The sequence below is a fragment of the Pteropus vampyrus genome, unplaced genomic scaffold, assembly GCF_000151845.1.
Source record: "Pteropus vampyrus isolate Shadow unplaced genomic scaffold, Pvam_2.0 Scaffold104, whole genome shotgun sequence".
NCBI lineage: Eukaryota > Metazoa > Chordata > Mammalia > Chiroptera > Pteropodidae > Pteropus > Pteropus vampyrus.
This window is the reverse complement of record NW_011888885.1, coordinates 4,193,224-4,214,031: the sequence shown is the minus strand read 5'-3', so window position 1 is coordinate 4,214,031 and position 20,808 is coordinate 4,193,224. Positions and strand designations below refer to the sequence as shown.

Here is a 20,808-nt window from a genome sequence, read left to right as displayed (position 1 = left end):
TATTGGCCTCCTTCTATATGCCTGGCAAGGTACTTAGTGTTTTACAAGCATTATCTTATTTGATCCTCCTACTGATTCCCCTATATAGTCAGGTAATAACATTTTCATCATCCTCATTTTCTAGAGGTGACGGGGAACCAAGGCTTAAAGATGTGAAGTAGCTTGCCCAATATCTCATTTTGCTAATAAATGGAACAGCTAAAATTTGAACCCTGGAGCCTAATTCCAGAGCCAGGCTCTTAAGCAGAAGCTAAAATGAAAGTAGCCCCCAGATCGCCTGCATTCTTTCCAGAGTCCTCTCCGTTGCCTCAGGAAGGCCTGAAGGAATTCAGAAAAAAGCTCAGTCCTGATTCCCACGCCCGGTCTATTGGCCCAGCTCTGCCAGGTGAAGCTGAATCGAACAGACATGAATTCCAACAGGCCAGATCCCTAGCCTCCCATCTCATCCCACAATCGCTACAATAAGTTCTCCAGGGACTGGTTGTTTTCCACTGGGGAGTTCCAGTGAGCTTTACAAGGGAGGAGGCCTGGAAGGGGAACTTCTACAATTTAGATTGTCCTGAGGCAACAGAGACAGAGATTCTTAACTCTATCTTGGGCTGACACAAAACACAGACCTCTCTTGCTGGTCATTCTGAGTTGAACAGGCTGTGGCCTTAAGGCCTGTCGAATTGATGGGTGCCAGAAAGGGCTTTCCTTTACTTTCTAGATCTGGGATGTAAAGCTGGGTAGAGCAGGGGTGAGCAAACGCAGCCTCCCAGTTCCAGCCCTGGAGCCTTTCGTACTCATTCTCCCTCTTCTGCATTTGGAAAGTAGGATGTCTCAAGTCCCAGATGGCAGAGACACAGGGCTAGCCTAAGGCAATCCCACGGCTGCCTCACTGGCTGTGGAGAATCATTGTGTCTAGTCAAGGGAGATGTCTGGGTACTCAGCAGGGAATTTTATGCTTCAAATCTCAGCCTATCCCAAGCCACGCTCATGACCCTGCTACCAGAACTTCCCTCCAGATCTGCTTCCTCTTGCAGCCCCTTTCACAATGTCATCATCCACCCAGTGCTGCATTGATAAACTTGGGCGCCTAGGAATACTTTTGTCTTCCTTATTCCTGGGAGTCCATTAGCCGCTAAGTCCTGTCTAGCGACTGTCCCCATCCTCTTTATTCTTAGTGCCACTACTTCAGTTCAGGGCCTCGCCTGAATTATTTTGAAGTTTTCGCTGGCCTTGCTGCTTCCAGCCTCATGTCCCTCAAATCCAGCCTCCACGTGCTGGTCATTGTGATGACTCTAAGTTTTGTGAACAATAATGTAAATGGAGCCACTTTAAAATGGAGCCGGAGCTGCCATGCCAGAGGAACTGCCCTGCACATCTTATAGCTCGAACCTTGAAATGTTAAAAAGAGGGCGAAATAACTTTTGGACTGGGCCTAAGCAACCTTGTTTCCCAAAGAACTGTTTGCAAAACTAACAAGAAATCAGATATTATGACTACTGAACAGATGGCTACTGGACTGAGAATTAAAAGCATTGTTAGGAATTAACATCACTATGTCATATTACCTGCACTAATAGAAATACCTTCCTTCTATTGATATAATTGTTCTCCTTCCCCTTCTCATAAATATCTATTGCCTTTCTCTCCTAATAGGAACATTATTTGGGCTTTTGCCTGAATTAATGATTCCCAAATAGCTATTCTTATTGATCTCAATAAATGCCTGTTGCCTCTCATTTTAAAAGGCCTTTTATTTTTAGGTTAGCAGTTTAAATATTTTATTCCCCTGCTTAGGGAGCCCTTCTGTGGCAGCTCTTCTTTGAGAAACATCTGGGCTCTTTCGTATTCACCTGATAGTCCCTTTATGACCCCTGGCTTCACCTTTCACCTTCCCACCAAACCACCCACGCTGGTCACACCTAGCCACTGCGGCTTCCTGGACAGACCCAACTGTTTGCACATCTGTACCTTCGAATATGCCTTTCCCTCTACCTGAAATGTCCTTCAGCCCTGTGTCCATCTGGCGAACTCTTACTCATCCTTCAAAACCCAGCTAAGGCTTCTCCCTCCAGGAGGAATTGCCCGTGTGTGCCTCTGTGCCACCATCAAATCTACAACAAACCTTTATTAAGGGCTTTACCGCACCCCATGGCAATTGTTGTTCATCGGAGCATCTCCCCAGGAGAATGGGAGCATCTGGAAGGCAGGGCTGTGGCTTACAGAAGTAATTTCCCAGAATCTAGCACAAGCCCTATTGCATCATAGGCACTAAATACACTTTGCTGATATGGGTGATTTTCTCAAACCGATCGAGCTAATTCTTCTCACAAAGTACAGCCACCACAGGGAAGAAAAAAGGTCCTTTTACTTAGGAAGAAAAAAAAAAAGTGACTCGACATGTCTTGAAACTGTAAAACCCTTGGACAAGCACTTTCTTCTTCTTTTGCAGTTACTTTTTCTTTCCTACTGTGTGGCTGTGGTCCGGATAAGTTGCCTGAGTTTTATTCATTTTCTAAATTCTGGTCATTATCTTAGAGTGTGGGATGGGATGAAACAACAATATAATTGTAGCTGTTTTCTTTCCCAGAGACAGAGCAGCCTCTGAAGAAGTATTAATATCGGGAAAGATGCTATTATCTGCATTTTATTAATTAATCCATACATCTACCTGTCATTCTTTCTTTTCTATGGCCTTCCTCACAGCAGCAGTACACACTTCTGCTGTTACTAAATTGGCACAATAAATCTGGGGGGCCCACCTCTATTTCCAGCAGTTCACTTAACATTTTATCACACGGCTGTGGTCTCAGGATTGAAGTCAGTTAAAAAGATTAATACCATTTAATACTACCCAGAAGGAATTTGCCAGAAATCTGTTTAAGGTCTCTTTATTCATGTCTTCATTTTCTTTGTGCGTGTATTGTGATAAGCATAACCATCCTTTTAAGGCTGGCTGCTGCTAATAACTACTTAAAATGATTAAGGTAACTAGTTATTTCCTGTAAGAAAATTGCTCCGCTGTCAATAACATGGAATTAACACGACTCCCGTTTCATCTTTAGCTCACAGCCTTTTGCCTCCCAGTCGCCTTAAAAAAAACCGAGAGCCATCCCGAGAAGACTGAGGTTCCTTCATAAATGATGAGCTCTGAAGAGAGGGAGGTAGAAAAGCACAGTTTTACAGAGGACACCACTGTGGAAGCGGCTGCTGGGATGGGGAGCACCTGGCTTAGTTCCCTGTTGTAAGCATGGTTCCCTTGACCTCCCATAGGGTCTGCAGAAGTAATTAGCATAATTATCATGATTCCTGTGTCACCTAAGCAAATGAGTGGGACCTGTGACTCTTTAAATCTCTCCATTGTCTGGGCCAGTGGTTCTAAAATTTTCTCTCACCCAGACACACGCATGACATTCACATGTGATACACACTCCCATGGGAATACTCTGCTTTTTGAGAAAGACCCACAGATAATCTCGTAGGGACATAAAGCACTGTGATCATTTGTAGCTGCCCTAAGTATTAACGGTAAGTCAGTAATGGCTGGTTATTGGGAGTTTCAGCACAGATAAAATTGGCCAGTGCTATGAATGTGTGTGTAAGAGTGTTCGTTTAAATACCTATTTTCAATTCTTTTGGATATATACCTAGAAGTGAAATTCGCGGGTCACATGGTAATGGTTTATTTAACCTTTTGAGGAACTGCTGAGCTGTTTTCCTACCATATCACATTGAGCATTTACCTGTGCCAGGCATGGAGTTAAAGAGTTCACAGGACAGGGCACTTGGACTGTACACATCTAGAGACAGGAGGAGACCAGAGAGGCTGAAGTAGTCCAAGCCATCTTTAGGGAGCTGTCCCCGTTGTCTTTCTCAGTTGCTATCTCCCACCTGAACCGTCTGCCCTGAGCTGGTGTTTCCAGCGTGGTCATCATCTAGGAGCTTGTTAGAAATGCAGAACGCAGGGCCCCACTTACTGTATCAGCATCTCTGCGGGTGAGGCCTGGGAATCTGTTTAAAGAAGCTGTCCAGGTAATTCTGATAATTTCTCAAGTTCAAGAAGCTCCGAGAGGGACCTAGGTGCAGCCTTACAGCCAGCCACCTGTTTCCCTTTCCCATTAGAAATCCTATCGGTAGCAGAGTGAGTGAGATACTGCATTAGGGACAGTTTTGAGTCTGCTCTAATTTATACAAAATAAATCACGTGTCACACACCTCAATTTGAGCGATTGTGTGTACCCTGCTTCGCTTATAATAACAGTTCTGGGCAGTCCTGCAAGGACACTCACCTCAACCACATGACATGTCAATGGCTTTCAACTGGTCCACACAGAAATAATCTAGGGTCTTGTTAGTAATTTCTGAGACTGTGCTCTTCCTCAGTGCCCCTGCCAACCTGCAAGTGTGGTCACTGGTCTACAGTGGAGTCAACTGGCAAGGATTAGCCCTCTGTAGCATCTTGACAGTCAAGGGCATCCTTGACAGGTTATTTTTGGTGCTTGTTATTTTTGGTCCCTTCACATTTCTGCTGCTCAAGAAGTGGCAATGCAATAGTCCTTGCAGTTTGTGGTTAGACCAGGATTCAAATTCTGGTTCCGCCACTTGAACTCGAATGTTTCTTAATTCTCCTAGTCTTCTATACCTAGCCTATAAAATGGGTTAATTATATCTACTGCATGGAATAATATTCGTCCAATAAATAGTGGTTATCATTGTTATTAATCCTTGCTGATGATGTGTGTGGGGACTCTCTATGGTGCTTCTGCCTCCCCCGTCTCCTTCTCTTTTAATAACAACAACAACAACAACAACAACAACAACAACAATGATAATAATAACAACGATAATAATAAAATATATGGAAAGAGGTGCACAGTTCAGGTGGGGTAGACAGATCCCTAAAGACTTCTTGGAGAACTTCAGCCCTCCTGCCTCCTCCTGTCTCTAGGTGATTTTGTCCAAGTGCATGCTGCTGTGAACTCAAACTCAGTGCCTGGAAAAGGGTAAGTGCTCTATTTAAAAATATAGGCAAAGAAACAAACAAAAAATATAGGAAAACAGCTTGGTGGTTTCTCCAAAAGTTAAGCATACAATTAACATGTGATACAGCAATTCCACTTCTAGGTAGAGATCTGAAAAAGTTGAAAATAGGCACTTAAACAAAAACTTGTACCTGCATATGTATAGCCACGCTATTCACAATAGACAAAGGGTGGAAACAACCCAAATGTTCATCACTGGATGAGTGGATAAACAAATTGTGGTATGCCCATACAATGGAATATCAGTGAGCCATAAAAAGGACTAAAATACTGATACAGGCTACAACAGGGGGGAACCTCGAAAACATGGTAAGTGAAAGAAGCTAGACACAAAGGGTCATAAATTATATGATTCCATGTATATGAAATATCCAGAATAGGTAAATCCATAGACAGAAAGCAGATTGGTGGTAGCCAGGGAAGGTGAAAATAGGAAGCAACTATTTAATAGATATATTTTTTGGGGGGGAGTGATGAAAATGTTTTGAAACTGGATAACGGTGGCGGATGCACAACATTGTCAATGTACTAAAATTAAAAATAAATTTTAAAAGATCGCATATATATATGTTTATAGAATAATAAAAGATTAAAGGTTGAGACTGAATGGTTGATTTAGGTATTCCCGAAAGCACAACCATTTATTTCTTTACTTCTTGCTGTAACTAAAAATCTCTCAGTCCATGTGGGGCACTCAGGTGAAGGATGAGTAGCTTTTCAGCAAGAGTGCACGAGGTCATAAACTTGACCTTGCTGGTCCAGGGACTCCAGGTAAAAATCAGGAGCTATGAAAGTTGTTAACAACTCAGCTGCTTCTAAGACAGGTGAACTTCTAAGACAGGGCCATAGGAATGGTTTAATGCAGCCAAGAGGAAAAAAAGGAAAAAGATGCAAGCAAGCCCTCCCAAGAGACAGATTCAGGGGCATAATATTGGCAGTTCTTCTCTATTAAGCAATTTGGGATGATCTGAAGTCTCCTCCAAGTTCCTGTCTCTCTCTTTATCTTAATTAGCAAAGCAAAGTCTTAGGTACAGTAAGCCCTCTCCTGCCCTAATGGATTAGCCAGCAAATAGGAAACTAAACTCTTGGGAAAGAGTGATAATAAAGGAGTGAAAGGAAAGAGAGGAAGGACTGCCCGCAGGCTAAGAGGTATGGGTTGGTGGGTGAATTAAGCTTTCCCGATCCATTAATTCATATATTAATTTAGTCACTCAAAAACAACTGCATTCCTTTTTTTGTGTGTATTATAAGGATCAAAGATTTATATGACACAGCCATTCTCTACCCTCTAGGAATTTACTCTAATCCATTGAGGGGTGAGGAGATGTGGACACAAATAATTATTAAATGAGCCTGAGCAGTGCATGAACCGAGGGCCCCACACTATACTGTGCACTTGAATCACTTGGGGGATCTTGTTAAAATACAGATTCTGATTCGGTATGTCTGGGGCAGGGCCCAAAAGTCTGTATTTCTCAAAGTACTGAGAAATCCAGGCTGGTGGTCTGAGGACCCCACTGGGTATAACAAGGAGTTAAGATGTGGTAACCACAGTAAGAGAATGATGATATAATGCAGGATTTTGCAGATGACAGCCTATGGGCCACATATAGCTTGCTGCCTGTTTTTTTGAATGGCCTGTGAACTAAGGATGGTTATACATTTTTCAATGAAAAAAAGAGAAAAGAAGAATGCTATTTCATGACATCTGAGAATTATAAAAAATTCAAATTTTAGTGTCTGTAAGTAATGTTTCATTGGAACACAGACATACTCATTCCTTTTATATTGTCTATGATTGCTTTCTCACTACAAAGGCAGAGTTCAATAGTTGCAACTGAAACCATATGGCCTGCCAGACCTAAAATATTTACCCTCTAGCCCTTTACAGAAGAAGTTTGTCTATCCCTGGTATAAAACAAGAAGGGATTTAAGAAGAGGGACCTCTTCCTGCTGAAGCAATCAGGGGAGACTTCATGGAAGGGGAGAATCTGAGTGTCATGACCAGTGGGTAGGATCTGGGGAAGAAGGAAATCCAGTATGTACGAAGTATTGGAAATAGGAAGAACAGAGGATGTGACTGCAGAGTTCAGTGTTAAAACCAAGAACAAACCAGGTCACTGTCGGGACTGCCAATATGGAAGCATCCTTAAAACTTCCCTCTGAATAGGAAAGAGAAATGGTCTCACACACACACACAAAACCATTCCCAACTCCGGGAAGATGACACCAGCTGGGCAAGTGTATGGTGAACGACCTGTGTATCTGTGAGCAACAATGGCCTAACATTAATTAAATGTGAGTGAGGATTTGGGACCCACTGGTGCTCAAAGTTGGGGAGTGACAGTGCCCCCCAGGGAGTGTTTGGAAATGTGTTAGGGTAGGCTGCCATGACAACTGGGGAACATCTACTGACATTTAGCATTCAGGGGCCAGGGATGCTAAAAGGATTTGGAGTAAGATGCAGAAGACTGGAGTTTTGAGACACATCGCATGGTTTCTCCTAAATGCCAACAGCACCGCCATTAACAAAGTCAGGCTGGAGACTCTTCCGTGGTGCAGAATGGCCATGGATGAAGGAATGAAAGGCTGGGTGAAGGGAGTGCAACCTCCTTGGATTCCGATGAATGGACACCAGGCAAGAGGGTATATTGATGCTAATGCTTGGCGGTTAGACTGAGAAGCTTCTATATTTTGTCCCAAGATCCCAGGACAGCTAGAATACCAGGGTAATATACAACTCCAAAGAGAATCTATGTTTTAGGGGATATTTATAGTGCCTATAAAAGATATGATTCGGGTGGTGGGTTTATGCACAGCCACTCTTCAGCCTTAATCTGCAGTGGTTAGATGGCTGGATCTGGAATCGGGAAGAGTTGGGTATGATTTCAGCACTGTCTCTTCCTAGCAAGTTATTTAAATTTTCTTAACCTTAGTTTCCTGACCTGCAAAATGGGTATGGTGAAGGATTTTTGTAGGGATTGATTAAGATAATCTGTGGGGCAGGCTTAGCACAATGCTGGGGCCCTTGGTGGTATCCAGTAAGTGTGTTTCCTTGTCTCTTTTCCTCGAGGAACATGAGCTGATTCCCACTGCCAATGGTGCTGCTATTAGGGGCCAGCTGGCAAGTAAGAGGGAAACCAATTTTAGCCAAGTACGGCATTGATTGGTGTAAGGAATTATTGACATTTTGGGCTGGCTTTGTTGTGGGATTGTCCTGTGCGTTGTAGGATGTTTAGCACATCCCTGGCATCTACATACAATGACAGCAGCATCCCTTAGTCATGACAACCAAAACTATCTCCAGACATTGCCAAATGTCCCCTGGGAGGCAAAATTGCCTTTGGTTGAGAACCACTGCTTTCAGGTGAGAGAAAAATAAGTGGTGGCTGTTTGGGATGAAGGGAGAAATGTGGAATTGCCTTTCTTATTTTTTGCATAAGCAAAAATTCTAACTACAAACCTCCAAACCCTATGGCCTATAAATACCACAACATACTGTGTTTTCCTTCAATGTGTCCTCACGCACTGCACTAGGTCCTGGGGACAGGCAGAAACAAGGCATGGCCCCTGTTCTCCAGGCAGGGACAACCTGTTTTGCAGAGTCCCATCTGGAGAAGAAGGTTCTTGAAAGGCTGGCCAGCAAGCAGCCATTCATTTCCCAGGCAGGGCCTGCCGTTGGAACTCTGGAAAACATATGTTTGGGCAGCCGAAATGATCAGATGGGAGGCTGGGTGGGTTTATTCCGGTGCTCATTCTGAAAGGGGGGACCAATGCAGAGGCTGCATCTGCTGGCAAAATAAACGTTCGCCTTGCCACTGTGGGGAGGCCAGATTTATCTCAGGGGATATTGCGTGGTGACAAGACTGATTAGGTGGGGTGTATCGTTTATATGAGTGTAATGTACTCAGAGCTCAAAGCAAAAGGTGAGTTTTAAAAATCAGTAGATAAGTAAAATAAATGCATTGGGCTAGTTATTTCTGCTCTCTGGATAAAGGTGGAAGGGGTTGGTGAAATACAGTTATTCAAGGGAATAAATTTGGTGGATTCTCCCTTAAATAATCAGTAACTGCCACCACCCAAGGGCTTTACCACCTCCACCCACCCAAGGCCGTATTCTAGATGAGAAAGCTCTGGAACTTTGTCATTGCAAATTGGAACTTGTCCTCTTAACAGCAATAATCGAAAGTAAAGACATGAAAAGACAGAACACCTCCTGATAAAAGAGAGGAAAAGAGAGGAAACCCAATGTTTATAAAAGACTATTTTGTGCCAGGTGCCTAGTACATACATCGTCTCATTTAATTTGCCCAAAAATCCTGTAGAAGAATGATTTCCAAACTTGTCTGCTTATAAGAACCACCAAGCAAGCTTATTATAAATCCAGAGATTTGTGTCCCACCCTCAGACCTTCTGTATCTGCCTCTCTGGGGAAACGGGGAAATCCATATTTTTAGCTATCACCTCAGGGGTTTCCAATGATCAGGCTAGTTTGGAAAGCACTGCAGTAAACTATAACTTGTCACTCCTAAGTTGTAGATGTGGAAACTGGGCTTTGCCCGACCCCTAATTCTAAACCCTTTTCATGGCTTCATGCTGCCTCCTTAGAAATGACAGGTCCAATTAAGACTCAGACAAGATGGGCTTAAATTGGTCTCTGCTTTGCATATCAGCTCCTTAGGGCTTTGGGAGTCATTTGGTGGAGAGAACAAAACCTGTGATTGGAGTCCAAGAACTCGAGTTACAGCCTGGCGGTTTATCAGCTCCGTGACCTTGGTCGAGTTCCTAAAGCTCTGCTGGTCACAGTTTTTTCATCTGTAAAATGGTGATAAAAATAATAATTGCTCCGACTGCCTCCGGATTCATTGTGTGGATCGAGTGAGATAATGGATTTGAAGGAGTTTTGCGAATGGTAAAGCCGTCTGTGAGATGTTAATATTATGGAGTCCTGATGAAGTCGATGCCAATTAGCTGTGTAACCAGCTTCTGTTTTGCACAAAGCTTTCGTCAAGGTTTGAACTTTCCTTCTCACCTTTGGATCGTTTCCCATTCTGTGGTCAGTGTGAGAACAAGGAATTCACATGTATTGACAGATTAATAAAGCGTGAATAGGGCTCCCCATCAAAGGCTGTGACTCAGCGCAGGCCACCTTTGAAAGGCATCTGTACGTGCATTCTGCAATTCCTGATATGACAGTAAATGCTCCATGGGAATAATTTTGATAACAATATTAACCAGGCCACCGTGTTAACAGATAGTTGTGTTGCAGGGATCATGTGAGGTCACCCTCTAGTGGTTGAGGGCATCAGTGCACCTTCAGACACATGCACATTTGTCCCCCGCTGTTGCAGCCAGAATAATGGCCCCAAAGATGTCCATGCTCTGATCCCCAGAATCTGTGAATATGTTACCTTACAAAAAGAAACTCTGCAGGTGTGATTAAGTTAAGGATCTTGTATTATCTGGGGGGGGCTCTATTGAAGCACAGGGTTCTTGCAAATGAAGGAGGAAGGAGAAGAGATGTGACATTGGAGGCAGAGATTGCAGTGATCCAGCATGAGAGACTCAACAGGCCATTGCTGTCTCTGAAGACAGATTCTTTCCTAGAGCCTCCAGGAGGAGCGTAGCCACCCCCGACAGGACCTTCGGAACTGTAAGATAATAAATTAGTGTTGTTTTAAGCCACTAAGTTTGTGGTAATGTGTTAGAGCACCTGTAGGAAACTAATGTACCCCCTCTTTCAGTGGGGTACTGTTGACATGTTAGCAAAGGCTGGTCCCAGGCATTTCAGGGCAGCTAGCATCCTGCAGGGACTAAATGTCCATTTCTCTCCCGAGTCACTGTGACCAGCTGTGTAACCAGCTTCTGTTACATGTTCTGTTACCCAGTACATGCCCACTCATTCCCAAAGGCCCCGAGGTGGGGGCCAGCGTTGCCTGGGTCAAAAAGAACAGCCTCTATGGCTGGGGCATCTGGGGAGGAAAGGAGCACATTGGGGCAGACTTCAGGAAAGCAGAATTTAAAAAATACCTTTGAAGCTCAGTGGTCCTCATTAGCATTACTGGCTCACCATGTGACTGGAAACTCAGTCATACCTGTGTCACCTGCTATCAGGGCCCTCTACCTGGCCCAGAGCAGGTGCTCTCTAAGTGTTTATGAAAAAAAATGAATGGGTTCTTTGATTAATTATTTCTCAGGCCTCCAAGAATCTGGATTTATGATGCCTTAGAATATTAAAAAGGGTAAACTGAAAATACTGAAATAAAATCTCATTGAAAGTAGCAGAGAAAGAGATACCCAGGCACCTGGGAATGGATGTAGAGGAATGGGGGTGGGAGGGCTCTGTTTCTGAACGCCACCTTCGGCCTTGAATTCCTGACTGCAAAATTAGACATCCTCTTCAACATCTTTTTAGGTCTCACGTGCAGGTCAAAGGCGAATCATAGGATGGTGTCAGGAGTGACAAGTTGTTTACTAGACACGGCCTCACGGAGACTTGCAAGCTGGAAATGCAAATATATGTTTGATCTCCAGAAACGTCCCTTACAATTAGGCCAGAGATGGTTGGAAAACGCATCTAGCTTGATTAGAGATAGCCAGAGTCAGGCTGGTGTGAGCGGTTTATTAAATTATTGAGATTTCTGGAGGCTACAGATGCCAGGAGAATGACGTGAAGAGTCAGAGATGCAGTCTACAAATCACTGGAGACACTCTTAATGTCAGGAGAGGAGGCCCTGAATGCGGGGAGGGGAAGAGGGCGGGCTAGGGTGTCACCGTGTCTTTCAGGCAAAGAAAACAAACAAAACCCCTACTAGTCCCTCCTGTCTCTTCCGGCCTCTGCACAGCCGTGTTATTGATGCTAATAACCTACCTAATGGCCCTGCAAGAAGGATTTCAAATCTGCAAATGACAGCTTTTGCAGGCACCACAAATCACTAAGCTTTGTAATCAAATGCAGAGGAGCCCAGATCATCGAAGGACTTGGGATAATGGGTGATAAAATGCAGTTTAATGCAGACAAATGTGGAATAATATGTCTTGGAACAAACCATCAGAAGGAGGAAACAGCTGCTAAATGAATTGGTTTGCATTACACTGACCAGAGAATAGGAATGGCCCTGAGCTTCAGCCAAAGTGTTGACAGAGAGAAAGGCCCGAGAGGATAGTCTCTATCGCTGGAGAAGAAGCCCAGGAAAGTCAGAGGGAGGAGAATGACCAGGTTGACACCTGCCTATAGGCACTCGATGCTCCACAAAGAGAAATGAAAATGGCCTGATGTCCATTCTATGAGTTAGGAGCTGGCTGCTGCTTCTCAGGCTTTTTTCCCCAGTAACTCTGCTCAGCCTCCAAACATTGGGGTGCTTCAAGGTTTGGGGGGGGCTGCAGGGCTTGGACCTTGGCCTTCTCTTCTCCTGTCTCGCCATCTCTCCAGAGACTCTCAATCGGTCCCTTGGCTCTAAGTATCATCTATACCCTAATGATGCTCAGAGTTAAATCTTCAACTGATCTTTCCTAGAGTTCTAGGTGAGTGGGTGCCAAAGTTTCCTACACATTAGAATTATCCGTGGGACATTGAAAAAAAATCCCAATATCCTAGTCTCCAACGTGTAGCCACATTTGAGATCCATTGCTCTAGACATCTTTGCCCAATTGCCCACTTAACCGCTCCCTTGGATGTCTAATTGGTGTCTCAAACTACCATGGGCAAACAAACTTGATTACTCTGACTCCACATGGGGCCCTCCGCAGTCTTTCTCATCCACTCAAGCCCTACATCTAAGCTTTATTCTAGCTTTTTATTTTTTTCGGTACCTACATCTATTCTACAGCAAATTCTTCAAGACTAACTTGAAAACACCCAACATCATCCGACCATCATGTTTAACCTGGACCTTTGCAACGCCGCTTACATTTGGCTTCTCTCTAATCCATTCTCCTCCTAGTAGCCAAAGTGAGTTTCAAATTAAAATCAGTCTATGTCACATTCTGCTTAAAAAACTTTGATGGCTTCCATTCCATGTAGAATAAAATCCAAGCTAATTATCCTGACTTTTGGAGCCCTATTCTCAGGTCGAATAGGGTTGGACTGTGAAACCAATAGGATATTGAATAAATGACAGTGTGTGATTTCCAAGGCAATATACTAAAATATTGCAGCTTCCTTTGTATACTCTCTTGGATCACTCACTCTGGGGAAAGAGCTGCAGTGTCGTGAGGCCACCCAAATAGCCCTATGGAGAAATGTGTGTAGGCAGGAACTGAGGCCTCCAGCCATTACCCAGTGCCAACCCACTATCTGTATGAGTGCACCATCTTGGAATAGGATCCTCTACCCCAGTCTAACCTTCAGATGACTGCAACCCCATCTGACATTTGACTGCAGCATCTTGGGATATCCTTAGCCAGAACCACCCAGCTAAGCCACTCCCAGATTTCTGGCCCATGGAAACCGTGTGATATGATAAATGTTTATTGTTTAAGCCACTAAGTTTTGGGATAATTTGTTATGCAGCAATGGACTGATTAATGGAAATGTGATGTGACATTGGAGGCAGAGATTGCAGTGATCCAGCATGAGAGACTCAACAGGCCATTGCTGTCTCTGAAGACAGATTCTTTCCTAGAGCCTCCAGGAGGAGCGTAGCCACCCCCGACAGGACCTTCGGAACTGTAAGATAATAAATTAGTGTTGTTTTAAGCCACTAAGTTTGTGGTAATGTGTTAGAGCACCTGTAGGAAACTAATGTACCCCCTCTTTCAGTGGGGTACTGTTGACATGTTAGCAAAGGCTGGTCCCAGGCATTTCAGGGCAGCTAGCATCCTGCAGGGACTAAATGTCCATTTCTCTCCCGAGTCACTGTGACCACCCAGTACATGCCCACTCATTCCCAAAGGCCCCGAGGTGGGGGCCAGCGTTGCCTGGGTCAAAAAGAACAGCCTCTATGGCTGGGGCATCTGGGGAGGAAAGGAGCACATTGGGGCAGACTTCAGGAAAGCAGAATTTAAAAAATACCTTTGAAGCTCAGTGGTCCTCATTAGCATTACTGGCTCACCATGTGACTGGAAACTCAGTCATACCTGTGTCACCTGCTATCAGGGCCCTCTACCTGGCCCAGAGCAGGTGCTCTCTAAGTGTTTATGAAAAAAAATGAATGGGTTCTTTGATTAATTATTTCTCAGGCCTCCAAGAATCTGGATTTATGATGCCTTAGAATATTAAAAAGGGTAAACTGAAAATACTGAAATAAAATCTCATTAAAAGTAGCAGAGAAAGAGATATCCAGGCACCTGGGAATGGATGTAGAGGAATGGGGGTGGGAGGGCTCTGTTTCTGAACGCCACCTTCGGCCTTGAATTCCTGACTGCAAAATTAGACATCCTCTTCAACATCTTTTTAGGTCTCACGTGCAGGTCGAAGGTGAATCATAGGATGGTGTCAGGAGTGACAAGTTGTTTACTAGACACGGCCTCATGGAGACTTGCAAGCTGGAAATGCAAATATATGTTTGATCTCCAGAAACGTCCCTTACAATTAGGCCAGAGATGGTTGGAAAACGCATCTAGCTTGATTAGAGATAGCCAGAGTCAGGCCGGTGTGAGCGGTTTATTAAATTATTGAGATTTCTGGAGGCTACAGATGCCAGGAGAATGACGTGAAGAGTCAGAGATGCAGTCTACAAATCACTGGAGACACTCTTAATGTCAGGAGAGGAGGCCCTGAATGCGGGGAGGGGAGGAGGGCGGGCTAGGGTGTCACCGTGTCTTTCAGGCAAAGAAAACAAACAAAACCCCTACTAGTCCCTCCTGTCTCTTCCGGCCTCTGCACAGCCGTGTTATTGATGCTAATAACCTACCTAATGGCCCTGCAAGAAGGATTTCAAATCTGCAAATGACAGCTTTTGCAGGCACCACAAATCACTAAGCTTTGTAATCAAATGCAGAGGAGCCCAGATCATCGAAGGACTTGGGATAATGGGTGATAAAATGCAGTTTAATGCAGACAAATGTGGAATAATATGTCTTGGAACAAACCATCAGAAGGAGGAAACAGCTGCTAAATGAATTGGTTTGCATTACACTGACCAGAGAATAGGAATGGCCCTGAGCTTCAGCCAAAGTGTTGACAGAGAGAAAGGCCCGAGAGGATAGTCTCTATCGCTGGAGAAGAAGCCCAGGAAAGTCAGAGGGAGGAGAATGACCAGGTTGACACCTGCCTATAGGCACTCGATGCTCCACAAAGAGAAATAAAAATGGCCTGATGTCCATTCTATGAGTTAGGAGCTGGCTGCTGCTTCTCAGGCTTTTTTCCCCAGTAACTCTGCTCAGCCTCCAAACATTGGGGTGCTTCAAGGTTTGGGGGGGCTGCAGGGCTTGGACCTTGGCCTTCTCTTCTCCTGTCTCGCCATCTCTCCAGAGACTCTCAATCGGTCCCTTGGCTCTAAGTATCATCTATACCCTAATGATGCTCAGAGTTAAATCTTCAACTGATCTTTCCTAGAGTTCTAGGTGAGTGGGTGCCAAAGTTTCCTACACATTAGAATTATCCGTGGGACATTGAAAAAAAATCCCAATATCCTAGTCTCCAACGTGTAGCCACATTTGAGATCCATTGCTCTAGACATCTTTGCCCAATTGCCCACTTAACCGCTCCCTTGGATGTCTAATTGGTGTCTCAAACTACCATGGGCAAACAAACTTGATTACTCTGACTCCACATGGGGCCCTCCGCAGTCTTTCTCATCCACTCAAGCCCTACATCTAAGCTTTATTCTAGCTTTTTATTTTTTTCGGTACCTACATCTATTCTACAGCAAATTCTTCAAGACTAACTTGAAAACACCCAACATCATCCGACCATCATGTTTAACCTGGACCTTTGCAACGCCGCTTACATTTGGCTTCTCTCTAATCCATTCTCCTCCTAGTAGCCAAAGTGAGTTTCAAATTAAAATCAGTCTATGTCACATTCTGCTTAAAAAACTTTGATGGCTTCCATTCCATGTAGAATAAAATCCAAGCTAATTATCCTGACTTTTGGAGCCCTATTCTCAGGTCGAATAGGGTTGGACTGTGAAACCAATAGGATATTGAATAAATGACAGTGTGTGATTTCCAAGGCAATATACTAAAATATTGCAGCTTCCTTTGTATACTCTCTTGGATCACTCACTCTGGGGAAAGAGCTGCAGTGTCGTGAGGCCACCCAAATAGCCCTATGGAGAAATGTGTGTAGGCAGGAACTGAGGCCTCCAGCCATTACCCAGTGCCAACCCACTATCTGTATGAGTGCCCCATCTTGGAATAGGATCCTCTACCCCAGTCTAACCTTCAGATGACTGCAACCCCATCTGACATTTGACTGCAGCATCTTGGGATATCCTTAGCCAGAACCACCCAGCTAAGCCACTCCCAAATTTCTGGCCCATGGAAACCGTGTGATATGATAAATGTTTATTGTTTAAGCCACTAAGTTTTGGGATAATTTGTTATGCAGCAATGGACTGATTAATAAAAATCTAAGAGTCTGGAGACCTCTGCATTGCTCTAAATTGTTCTGAACCATGGTTTGTACCATGATTTGTACCATGATCAGTTTTATCACTAGACCTCTCTAAGCTTCACCTTTATTAACTATAAAATGGGAATAATTCATCTCTACTCCTTAGGTTGCTGTGAAGATTAAAGGAGATGACAGCTGTGTTTGGAACTATTATTATTAGTCATATATATTATTTGTTATCACTGTTCTTGTTTTATATTATTTTTATGGGCTGTTTCATGATTCATGTATTTGCAGTACTATTTTCTCTGCCTGAACTATATCCCTCCCCCCATTCACCTGCAGAACTACCCCTTACAAACCTAGTACAAGTATCTTATCCTCTGTGATGTTTTTCTTGGCCATTGTAGAAGAGCTGAGCCCTTCCTCCTTTGTCTCTTTATCCTTGTCTCAATTACAACACTTATTTTGTATCATAATTAGTTATTTACGTATCTATCTCCTCTATAGGTACAATCATAGCAAACACTTATTTGGCCTTTTCTATACCCCAGGGACTGTTTTAACACTTTTATGTATATTGATTCATGTAATTCTTACAAAAACCCCATGAGACAAGTACTCTTATTTTCTCCGTTTTATAAAAGAGGAAACTGAGGCAAAGAGGTTAAGTGTGTGGTAGAGCCATAATTCATACCTAAGCATTTCAGCACTTGAGGCTGTGCTCTTGACTACGCCATCATATTCCTTCTAGGTAGAGTGAGCCTCTTGCAGACAGGGACCCGGGATCCCTTTTGTTGGCTTCCCCAGTAGCCATTTGAGTTTTTGGAACAAAAGAGGCATGCAATCAAAATAACAGCAGCCATTTATTATCTGCCATATAGCACACTATGCTGGGGACTTTACGAAGCAGGGATTTTATTAAATTCCCATTTATGAATGAAAGACCTAAGGATTAGGGAGGCTGAACAATTTCACGTAAGGTCTCAGTATGGCAGGGGCAGCCAGGATTCCAGCCCAGGGCTGCCCGATTCCAAAGGCCATTCTCTTTTCTTGGTATCGAAGCACTCTCAATAAGCTTTGAATGAGCAAATGAATAAATATATGACCGAATATCATTTGTCATATAAACAGCAAAGGAGAAAGGCGGATGATCTGTGCGCACTTACTTCTACTTTGAAGTAAATACAATTTGAAGTAATAATGGGGTTAATCAGACAGGAAGTGATGTCACATTTGGTTTTGTGCTGGTCAACTTTTCATGTTATGTGACCCGATGATTGCCAAAGACAATTTCCATTACACAGGTGACATCTTGTACATTCTGAGCTGTCCCCACCCTCCATATGCCTCATGGTGCAGAGAATATCCCCTTGTTTTCATATTGGCCTGAGTCATGTTCAGCTGAGAAAAAAATTCCTACTAACAGAAGTGCTTAAAAGTGAAATAAGAAGCTCAAAACTTGATCTAAAACTGTGAGTATATTGGTGTCTATGTGTATTGGCCAGAGAGCACAGTTCACTAAATCACATGATTTTGACTTTAATCAATGCACATGGGTAAGTATACAGCTGAGATCTCTTACGAGGTGATAATGCATCATGTTAGAGATGAGGTACCCTTCCCCTTTGTGCTATATACAGGTAGGCAAATTAAACTCTCTGGACCTCTGTCTTCTCCTCTGTAAAATAGGGATAGTAACACCTATGTCAATTTCATTATGAAGATTTATATAGAATCTTACCTGTCTGGACCTCTCATTCCTCTCTGAGCTCATATTCTATATTCTATGATATCCTTCAATGCATACTCCTTTCCAGCTGCACTGACTTCCTGATTATTCTCCAAATTCATCAGGCAAGTGCCCACCTCAGGACCTTTGCACCAGCTCTTCCCTTTGTTCAAATATGTCCTCTTCAGATACCCAAATGGTTCACCCTTTCAAGTGTTGGCTTGCATGTCCTCTCCTCCATGAGGTCTGTTTCGACGACCTCAATTTGTTTTGCACTCTTGTCCAGCCACTCCTGAGACCTCTTTTCTTCGTATTCTTTCCATAGCAATTACCTTCTTCTTACAAGCAAACAATATACAGATGTTTCTTTGATAAACTCATCATTCGTTGAAAATATCGTATGTCAAAAATGTATTTAATATACCTAAGTTACTGAACATCCTAGCTTAGCCTAGACTACCTTAAATGTGCCCAGAACACTTACATCAGCTCTTGCTTGGACAAAGTCATCCAACACAATGAATATACTGTAGAGTATCAGTTGTTTACCCTCGCGATCGTGTGGCTGGGAGCTGTGGCTCACTGTCTCTGCCCAGCATCACAAGAGGATATTGTACTTCATATCACTAGCCCAAGAAAAGTTCAAAATTCAATGTGTGGTTTGTAGTGAATGTGTATTACATTTGCACTGTTGTAGTGTTGAAGAGTCCTAAGTCGAACCATTCTAAGTCAGGAACTGTCTGTATTTCTTTATTACTTATTATCTATCTCCTATTGCCAGAATGTAAGCTGCATAGATCTTTGTGTTATACACACTTATGTGTCCCTGGCAACCAGAGGAGAGTCTGGCACATAGTAGCCACACTGTAAATAACTACGGAATGAATGAATGAATAAATAAATAAATGAACAAACCCATGAATGAATTTACTCAGCGTAGTGCCTGGCATCCAATAACATTGGCTACTACTGAAACCTGAATAACTCCAGTCGTCTTCGTCCTAGGGTTATGAATAATTTTAAGCCCGCCACCCCTGCACAGCTGCCGGGTCTCACCCTCACTCCCCTGCCACTCTCATGTCTTCCCCAGCCATTTAGAATACCCCACAGAGACCTGGGTGACGTCTGCCTCTGTTCTCCTGCTCCAGACTTGTGGTGGCATCAGATACTTGAAGTCATGTGGAGGTGGCCTCCTCCTCTGCTGTAGCCCTCCATGGGACGCCGCTTCCCTGCCTCCCTCCCCAGCCTGCAGTCCCTGCTTCCGCTCTTCCGTTGCCCACTTTCTAGTCCCAGGTGCTGCTACTGTTGCTCTGCCATTGGCTCTGACCGCTGTTGTGGTCTCCCCAGAATCGGAAAAAGAGGTTCCTCTCCCCTGCCTGCTGCTAAGATGGCTGATGGCTCTCCTGGACCCTGAAGCAAAACAGAGGGTGCTCCAAGTCTCTCAAGGTCGCTGCGCAGAATAGCCACTTTTCGTTTTTATTTAGGACCAGCACCTGACAAAGAGACACCAACCTGCTCTCCGCTGTCTTGGCTTCCCTCTTGTCTTTGCTCAAGCTTTCTTTGAACCAACCTCCTCCCTCTTCCTTTCAACCAGAGATGTGCCCAGTCTCCTGCCTCCTAATTCCTGCACACACCTGTCTGCCAGCAGGTGTCCTCTGACCCCACACCCAATCTTTTCTCAGCTTCAGTCAACGCATTCCTCTAGAGCACCAAAAACAAAACCAGTCACTGTTAGAAATAAATGTTAAGAATAGCATTATAGAAGAATCTAATGCTTTAAATTATTGTGTGTTGACAGACTGCTGTTCCCTCCAAAGGTCCAGTTCTGCATGACAAGGCTACTTTCACATCCCAACAGATGGCCCATGGTAACAGGGCATCACTGATCTTGTTAGAATGAAATCTATTACATGAAAAACTCTCCCGAGCAGATGTGTTCACCAGCTTCATCCCCACATGGGGATCATCTCTTCATGAAGATGTTGTTTCGGTAGTATTTATAGGATGATGGTTGCAGGGCAAAGAGGGGTGACTGTTATTAGTATTAATTACAATCACTTGCATTTATCTAGTGCATTATGCTTTTTCAAAAACGCTTCCACAGCTGTTCCCTCATTCGATTCTTGCAGCATCGTAGGAGGTAGACTTTAGAGTCGAGGGCAATGAAACCCAGGAGGGCATGTAAGGTACTTCCCCTCCTTCTTTGCAAGGTCTCAGAGTAAGTCTGCATCAAGGCTGTGGCCAGCAGCCTGGCCTGCAGGTGGCAGGTCTGCAGGCTGTGTGATGCGGTGGAGAGACCCAGATCTGGACCCCCAGCTCCGCCTGCTCTCCAGCAGGGTGTCCTTGGGGACAGTAGTGAAGGTCCCTGTCAAGGAGGTGCCTTAGCTGGGTTGCTGCAGCATCCCCCAAACAGGCCTCCCTGCTTCTGTCCTTGCCCTGCTTCCATCTGTTCCCAATGTAGCAGCCAAAATGAGCGTTTTAAATCCTTCAGACTGTGTATTGCACAACTCAAAACCCTCTCACAGCTCTCTACCCCACCTCTGAGG

General features: G+C 44.0%; 1 protein-coding gene across 1 annotated transcript in view; it reads right to left on the bottom strand.

The window, feature by feature from the left end:
* The window catches only part of CA10 (carbonic anhydrase 10), a 452,828-nt gene that overhangs the window by 47,192 nt on the left and 384,828 nt on the right, over positions 1-20,808 (bottom strand). The window contains 2 exon segments of the mRNA XM_023533503.1: positions 1,462-1,487; positions 14,496-14,516. Of these exon segments, the coding sequence (XP_023389271.1) occupies positions 1,462-1,487; positions 14,496-14,516 (47 nt within the window).